This window comes from Paralichthys olivaceus, chromosome 17, assembly GCF_024713975.1.
Source record: "Paralichthys olivaceus isolate ysfri-2021 chromosome 17, ASM2471397v2, whole genome shotgun sequence".
Taxonomy (NCBI): Eukaryota; Metazoa; Chordata; class Actinopteri; order Pleuronectiformes; family Paralichthyidae; genus Paralichthys; species Paralichthys olivaceus.
In genome coordinates, this window is record NC_091109.1 from 2,313,978 (window position 1) to 2,322,856 (window position 8,879).

At 41.1% G+C, this 8,879-nt stretch overlaps 1 protein-coding gene across 1 annotated transcript; it reads left to right on the plus strand.

Annotated features, from left to right (window-relative positions):
* Positions 1 to 229: 229 nt before the first annotated feature.
* en2a (engrailed homeobox 2a) lies at positions 230 to 4,076 on the plus strand. Its single transcript, XM_020087842.2, has 2 exons — positions 230 to 1,284; positions 3,053 to 4,076. The coding sequence occupies exons 1-2, from the start codon at positions 795 to 797 to the stop codon at positions 3,370 to 3,372; spliced, it is 810 nt and encodes a 269-aa protein (XP_019943401.1). The 5' UTR covers positions 230 to 794; the 3' UTR covers positions 3,373 to 4,076.
* Positions 4,077 to 8,879: the final 4,803 nt, after the last annotated feature.

The window sequence follows — 8,879 nt, forward strand, 5'->3', positions numbered from 1 at the left end:
GAAACCCAGGGGGTCCCCGCAACCCACTTTGACAACCAACGCTTCAATCTCCCTTTGTTGTTTTGTTTTTTTCTTCTTTTCTTGTTTTGAAAGAGACGCATCGTGTTTTCCTGCGCAAACTGAAAACTCCAGTAAATGAAGTTGCCTGCTCCTAAACTCGCATGAATCATTGGGAGTTGGGAGCATGCACTGGATTTAAATTAGGGCTTCTTCTTCGTTATACTCCAGGACTCTTTCCCTTTTACCGAGGAGAGGATGGGCGTTTGTGGACTGCTCCGGAGTCTGCGTCACGTGGCCCGGTTTCTGCCGCGCCATTGGTCCAAGGCACGTGTCTGGGAGGACGGTGGGAAAACGTCACTCGGGGGGCTCGTATTGAAAATAAGAACAAAACTCCAGAGTGAGAGTATTAGAGCATCAGTTTAGGAGCCTCTTTATTTACCCTAAGTTTAGTTTAGGTGTAGGCATCAGCGAGCACTCTGAAATCGGATAACGCCAAATTGGATGGTGCGCAAATGGCACATGTTTTAGCTCATGCGGTGTCAGTTGTAACCCGAGATTGAGGGAATATATGTCAAAAAGTATGCTTTTCAGAGAGGACACTACCGCAAGGCTGTGCGTGGTGTCCAAGGCACTCACTACTGTTTGAGTTTGATTTTTTTATTTATTTTACGCGTGCGCTTTTTTTCTTTTCTTTTTTTTGCAATTTAATTTTCCTGAAGTTCTTCGCAAATTGTATTGCAGCGGAGAGAGCGATAAAGGGGTTAAAGAGAGTAAAGCGGGGAAAGTGAATCAGTATGGAAGAAAATGATCACGGCAACAGAGACGTGGTGGAGCGGCAGGAGTCGGCGGATGAATCAAACAGAGCCATCCTTCCCCTGTTGCAGGCGCCGGGGAACCTGCAGATCCCTCATCGGGTCACCAATTTCTTCATCGACAACATCTTGCGGCCGGATTTCGGCAAAAGAAAGGACGGGGGCGCAAACCGCGAAGAAGGCAGCCTCGCGTCGCGGGAGAGCCACAACAGCCCCGCCGCGCCCCAGACCGAGCCTGTTGGGAGCACGGTGCCGGCGGAGGGGACCTCCACTCCGCATACAGTTACCGCCGCCAAGAAGCCTGCTATAGCCGCCGACGAGCCCCTGAAACCCCGCGGGGAGAACGGAGACCAGTGCCTAAGCTCAGACTCAGACAGTTCCCAAGCCAGCTCAAACCCAGCCAGCAAGTCCCAGCCCATGCTGTGGCCAGCCTGGGTCTACTGCACCCGATACTCGGACAGGCCTTCTTCAGGTTGGTGGCACCGTGCATGCGTTTTTACTACAGGCCCACCGTGTTCTCGGTAACCTGAAATACCCCGTAACACTGACCCCGAATGCCGTGACCGACTTCTGCCGAGTAGAGTGGAGCGAGCCGTTTACAGAGCACCGCAAACTGAGAATTAACCAAATATACATCCATGTTTTTTAAAATAAATATTGTACGTAAAACTGTAATCCTGTTATGACAAACACGTCCCGGTGCAAAGCAGAAAAAATCGGTGAGAGTATAGGCCAAATTTTAAATGCAAACTAGAATGAAAATAAATAATTATTTTCAACAGAAACACAAATCTGTATATAATAATTACGCACGAAAATAAACCAAAACGCACGAGGTTCTCTCCACCAAAATGCTCCAATTCAGGCAGAATTCAAACAGATTTCGCTTGGCTGTGAATATGATGATAGTGGAGTACTACATGTAGTAAACATATGCGCGCTGACAGGCTGAGAATCTGCAGATCTGCAAAATATTACATGGTGCGCTTGGCAGAGCTGTTTTGCTGCGCTTCGTAGCGCTGGAGTTGTGTTTGGGATGAATTAAAAATGCATGTTTTCACAATGGACGCTCCCGTTAGCGCATGGATCAACTGCTCAGTGCGCTTTTTTACTATCATTTCTAATCGCTGTCCTTAAGAAAACACTGACTGGAACTCGCAGCGGATTTAATATCTAGTGTATCTTGTAGTGTCCATCAAAGTGGAGTACAATTTGTTCTCATGCATTATGTAATGCTGTATAGAGTGGCGTAGGCGACTACTACGAGTTGTAGAGCTGCACAGTTTTTATATAGGCTGCTTACAGAGGCTGGTTCATGACAAAAAGGGCTCGTCCTGAATTATGTCGTTGTTTTTTCTCCTGTTTTTGGAGGAGGAAACCAAACTCAGCCACACAGGCCTCCACATGCAGATAGAAAAGTAAAATGTTTCTGATGTGAGCTGCTCAAATTCTATTTACGTTTCACCACCGATGAGCTTTTAGCACAATAATAAAATATGTAAAGTAGCTGCACTGACATTTATCCAACTTGGCCTCCTGGCTGAGATGTGCTGCTGGTGTTTTTCCAGTGTTGCCCTATTGGCTAATAATTTCCTTTTTACTAGAGGTGGTGGTGTGTGTGTGTGTGTGTGTATGTGTGTGTGTGTACGTGTGTGTACATATGTGTGTGCTAGTGGAGAAGGGGGATAGAAACAGGGAGGGAGGGGAGGTTTTACCTCTTGGATGTTTTCTCCAGTGGACGTGTCAACATTTTTTACAACCAGCTCCTCGTTTTTTGCCTTATTTTTTAACTGGTTTATCCAAATTGTTTGAGGGCATCATAAATATTTACACGTGTGATTTTTTTCCCCCAAAGTAAAAGCTTTTTAAGACAATAATCTAATGACCATAGGTGCCTGAATAACCATTTGTTTACTAACTTCTCAATTTTTGAGATTGGAATAAGTTTTAATATCGACATTTCCTTATAAAATACACTTTACGCACGTGTTTTACTTCCATTTGGAGGCACTATTTTAAATGCAAAGTAGTACAACATGTAAGTATTGTAAATGGAATACTATTAATAATAACAATAAAGTTATTATCGAGGAGTTTCCTTGGATATGGCCCATGGAGAAGTTTACCCATCGCTTTATCTTGTATTTTACGCATAATAACGAGCATGTTTGGATACTAACAAACCCTATGTTTGTGTCTGTGTTGCCCCCCCCTCGTCCCCAAATCCCTCTCCACTACAGGGCCCAGATCCCGCAAACCAAAGCAGAAATCGACCAGCAAAGAGGACAAGCGACCACGGACGGCCTTCACCGCAGAGCAGCTGCAAAGACTAAAATCGGAGTTCCAGACAAACCGGTATCTGACCGAGCAGAGGCGGCAGAACCTGGCGCAGGAACTGGGCCTGAACGAGTCCCAGATCAAGATCTGGTTTCAGAACAAGAGGGCCAAAATCAAGAAGGCCACCGGCCCGAAGAACGGCCTGGCCTTGCACCTGATGGCACAGGGACTTTACAATCACGCCACCGTCACGTCGAAAGACGAAAAATCAGACAGCGATTGATGAATTTCAGAGAAGTAACAGCAGCCTCCTGACGAAAAAGAACCTATAGTAACCCTATATAGTTTTTTTTACAGATATCACAGCAAAACTCTACCTACAGGAATATTTAATGACACACAGCAGATTAAAAAAATACCACAAATTATTATTTCTATCACTATAATAGATTATCCACTGCAGCTCTACAATGGGTCCAGGACACCATGAGAAATAGTTTAAAAATATACTACAAATACACAGTAAGCTCACTGGTCATCGTATCGTCCCCACAGGGATATCTAATGATCTCTATATGTTCCTATAGGAGTATTATAGTGATTTTTCGTTCTATGGGAGGTTTAATCAAGCCTACAATGCAATAATTTCATCGAATAAAGGGCCAGTGTATAGAGTATACCAGCATAAATTGTTTAAAAAAAAAGAAGAGATATTTCTGCAATATCACGTCTATAAAAGATGTTGTATAAAGGTATGTTTTCATTGTTTGTCGCCCCCCCACACCCCCCAGGAGGTACAAATGCTTACACCCTTCATCTTTTATATATATAGGCCTACTGCTATATCCATGATTGTCGTCATTTTACATTGAACTGGCACTTGACGTTTTTTTCGATCTGTCAGTGAAAGTGAACAAACTTAAGTCCAAAGAATATTTTTCTGCTGCATCCAGGCTACTGTGAATTTTAAATAAATGCTAACACGATTTTTTTCTTTTTTTCTTTCCATGCTTGTTGGTTTCCTTGGTTGTTTGGCGTCTTTAAAGAACATGGACGGAGGAAGGTGTTTGTTGTAATTGGGCAGAAAATGAATTTTGATACGTTTTTTAAAAGAAATTCACAGGAATTATTAGAAAGAGGTAGCGACTTTTTTCTAACACGCCACTTCACTAAAATGCTGACTTAAGCCTTGTTTATACGTCTGTGGTCGTCTCATAGCCTTTAAACAACTATTACGCGCATATTCCCTTCGTTATACCAATGCATCAGAGCAGCTATTATAGTTTTTAATAGCAATATAAATCATTTGTTTTGTAGCTGAGCAAATTCAAGGCTATAATGCTGCCTATAAAGTCACAGAAACAACTCTGTAGCATAAAGACAATGATGACAACCATTTTGCGCACTGAGTATAGACTATAAAAGCAGGTTATTGGATGTTCTTGTTAAATCTTTCTCTATATACATTTTTATCACATATCCATATATCATAAAAGGCAAATCCGTCAGTGACTGTATTACAAATGTTGGAAATCTCTTATCGTTGTTGAAAGGACTTCATATGTGTATTTATATAGATTATATTGAGAAAAAAAATCTATCCAATGACCAGTGTTGCTTTAGAGTAGATATCTGAGGTGTTTACACTGCTTGTTTATCTTGCAATAACTTCTTTTCTTTGTTCTGTTTCCTTTTTATGTGAATGAATAATAGTTTATGGGGCCTTTGCATGAAAGCTGCAATTTGTTGTACTTGGGCAAATAACTGTGTTTATGAACTCTGGTCCTCACTGACGAAAGTATGATCGAGCTAAGTTTTAGACTGTATCCATACCAAATTGTGGACTTTTTGCCTTTCAATGTGTTTTTGTTGTGTATCTGCAAAAAGTGTGTGTGAATTAAAATCCACCAAACAGAAACACACTTTGCCTTAAAGTTCAAGTGTGAACTTTTTATGAAACAGAACTGTGCCGAATCAGAGAAGCAGTATTACTTCAAATGCAGACTATTCAAGTTGAATGCCTTTTATGAAAACTGCTGGTACGACGTTATGAATTTACTCATCAGCGTATATCTATCTATATATGAACATGTTTAAATAAAATTACAACACAGAGTTGTAGAATACGATGCTATTTTTTATTTTATGTTGGAAGTATTCTTTGGTATAAATGTACATAATTTGTATCATGTATTAATTGTGTAATTAACTGCCTCCTGAAAACAGCAAAAGAAGAGTAAATAAAGCTTGAAGATTATACACAAAGTTTCTGACATGTTTCTATCAAGCAAATGTTAAAATGCTGCTCTTAAAATGCTGAAACAATAACAGAGGTTTGGTTAAAACAGTAAAAATGTGAACAATCTGCAGTATTACTGGCTAAAAAAGAGAAATACATACAATGAAATGTTCGAATATTTACAGATTTAATCTCAAACATGGATTTGCATTGCATAACAAGCAGTCTCTCATTCTATGTGTTGATTTGTAATTCACGGGTTTTGAGATTAAAACATTGGCAAAAACATCCAACATTATGCAAAAGGGAGAAAGCCTTGAACAATTCCCAGGCATGTTTCCCCAACAATGCCTTATCTGCATTTCCATACTTGCACCACTAGTCTTTGAACGCCATGTCTAACGGCCAGTGACTACCATTAGAGCAGATAGGGCTGCTCCCAGCAGCGTCTTCACGACGGTCAGTCCTCCTCGCCGCTTCTGAAAAGAGCCTGCGCTTCTATCACAAGGCAGAAATGGGAGTTGAAATGAGAGAGAGAGTGAGAGAGGAGGGGTGGGTGGGTGAGAGAAAGAGAGACACAGAGAGAGAGAGAGAGCAATGAAGGTCAAAGCCTGTCATGGCTGCAGGTGGCTGGTTTCCCCCCTCCCACCCTGCAGTAACCCATTCTCCACACACAGCTCGCTCACTCACCAACTCGTACACTCTCTCTCCCTCACACACACAAATACATATATTTATATATACGCCAACACACACGATAACACACATCCCCACTCGGTTTTATTATATTCTTGCCTGGCGCTCACGCACACAAACACACACATACACGTTTCATTCATTTGTCTCCTCCTGCACAGACGCACACACCCCTGTTGTTTTGGTCCTTCATTCAGCGCATCAATAGGAACCTTCATCAAAATATTCACCGGCAGAGAAGCTCCCTGAAGTTCAGATAGGGACACCAATGCATGAGCAATAAGTCAAAGCTGTACGGAAATTTTCTCCTGGAACAAAAGCTTTGATCTGAGAATAATGCGTCTCATCTCTGAGATTGAGCGTCAGGTGGTCAAGTCACCTCCACTGGTTGTCGTTCAAGGTTCTTAACTGCGATGGACAAGTCATACGACAGTGATCAATCACCAGTAATCTGCATGGATGAGAGAGAAATAAGCATCTGTTCTTGAGCAGGATGTAGAAACTGTAAAAAAAAATACCAAGAGTCATCTTCTGCAGTATCGCTGGCAATTTCAGAAAGTTCTCCTGCTGTAAAAATGGAAGTGAGCGCAGGAAACATCAGGAAAGTATCAATGTCTAGCACCAAACACAAAAGGGCCCCATCCTGCTATGACCTCTCCTACCATCCTCCCCCTCCCCTACTGTGTCATTTACCCACAGTTTCTAAATGCTTCCTACGACCGGAGTGGAATCTGCTCCGAGGTGCCTGGGCTTTGTGGCGGAAACATAATTAAAGTGGTGAAAGATGTAAAAGGTGAAGAATGGGGATGACATCAGGCCAATTTCACACTTGGCACTCGAATGGCTAGGTCCAAGCCAGGACTCTTGCCTCGCAACACAGATCAAAGCGCACTGTCACCGCACCAGCGCCGTAAAAAAAAGGCAAAAAGGACACCTAACTATGCTAATCCCCAGGACGAATATATTTTAATCTTGTTAGAATACAAGTTAATGCCGTGGCTCGGTGACTGAACTTTTTGGTAAGAATGAGAGGTGGACAGAACTACTTTTACCTTTTCTACACGAGGTGCCTCCGCCTGGCACCGGATAAACAGCCAGAGTCGGCACAAACTTTCTTTTGGGTAAATTCAGCGTGTTACAAACATACACACATACTGTACGTATGCTGCACAGGCTGCAGATAACAGTCACTGACAAGACGACCAAAGGCTTTCATTAAGGAAAACCCGGTAGCTGTGTCAGTGACCCCATCTGAATCCCCACTAAGGCACCAAACATGCAAAGGAAATGAGTATTTTGTGGACGGGTTTGTCCCCTCTCACATTGAGCACTCCGCTTTCAATAGCACCTTGGTAACCCTTGATCTCTCATGTATGGAAGTCAGGGCACTGGGGCCTGCAGAAGTTGACTGGGCAGACAATAGCGAGCGGATGCTTTCTGGAAAAGTCACACCCAGGCAACTCTCATTTCACACACGGTGTTTGAGTGACCCCTTGAAAAAAAAAAAAAAAAAAAACAGATGCAAGACTTTTCACTGGAGATTCTTTTTGTTCACTTAACGAAATTCAGGGAAGAAGAAGAAGAAATATCCGTGTACTTTTTCCCATGGAGCCACCACATCTGGTTTCTGGAGCTGATACCAACTACAAACATGAAATCTTGTTAATTAACAAAAAGACCGTCTTCTCTACTTTGACTGAATCATGGATGTGTCCAAAAAAAAGAAAAAAAGATTTTACTTGTTTTTGGACAAAAGGAAGAAACGATAATGAGAGAAGACTTCAGGAAACAGTCGCTCACGAGAGTTCATATTTGTCAGAATCAGACTTTGGTGTAATGACAGGAAGCATCAGTTGTTTCAGTTTAACTTTTGAGAAATTTTACAAAACATTGATCCTGGTTTTGGTAAAATTACAAGACTGTACCCGTTAGAAACTAAAACCTAAGTGACACTAACTTTTAAATTGACGTACTGATGTGATGTTTATCTTTTTGTTTAGTGGAAGCAGTTTTCATCTTTCACTGAACAAAACAATTCAAGTTTATTTCATGGACTCTAAGAAACACAGTTTCAGACTTTGTCCCATTTTTAACTTTCAGTCAAAACTAATGAAATAAGCGCTGTAACTTAACGATCATTTTTATTATTTGTAAATTTACAATATAATAATCAACAAGCCCTTTACAATGTCCCAAAGCAAATTGAGCAAGTGCTAGTTTTGTTTGAGCATCAACAAGAAACCAAAGACATTTTATTTACCATGATAAATATCAGAGAATATCAGGAAATGCTACAAGTGCTCGGGAGCTTTACTTTGCAAGATTACTTGAGTCATTATCAAAAATCAGAATTACTGTTATACACTTTGTTTGTCGATCAACTAATTGATCATTAATCAGCAGTTTCAGAAGTAACAATCATGATAATACAGGTCATAGGACAAATATGTGCATAAAATCTATAATATTTCACTTTACATTCTTTTCCATGTAGCGTGATGAGGAAAATCAAAAACTAGATGCACCCCCCCCCCCCACAAATATCTGGATCACTTGGTTTAAGGAAGCAATGGTTAGTCGTTTGTCCAGGTGTATATTTTAAATCTTTACTTTTTCTAAAAACACACATTTAGATGACCTTCAAATATATTAAAAACCAAGACTTAGTCCACCGTCTCTCAGCTGCATATCTTGTAGAGTAAATATAGTTAAGGTTTTAGAATATCACATTGATAAACTCAGGTACTGCGAATGACAGCACCAACCAAACTTTAAAATTTGATCTAAAATCCGTCTGTGCAACAAAAGCAAACCTTCATAATAACAAAAAAAAGCTTGTCCTGACTGGTCAGAAA

Coding starts and splice junctions, on each gene's coding strand:
- en2a (XM_020087842.2), top strand. CDS start 795: ATGGAAGAAAATGATCACGGCAACAGAGACGTGGTGGAGCGGCAGGAG. Junction 1,285..3,052: donor CTCGGACAGGCCTTCTTCAG/GTTGGTGGCACC, acceptor TCTCCACTACAG/GGCCCAGATCCCGCAAACCA.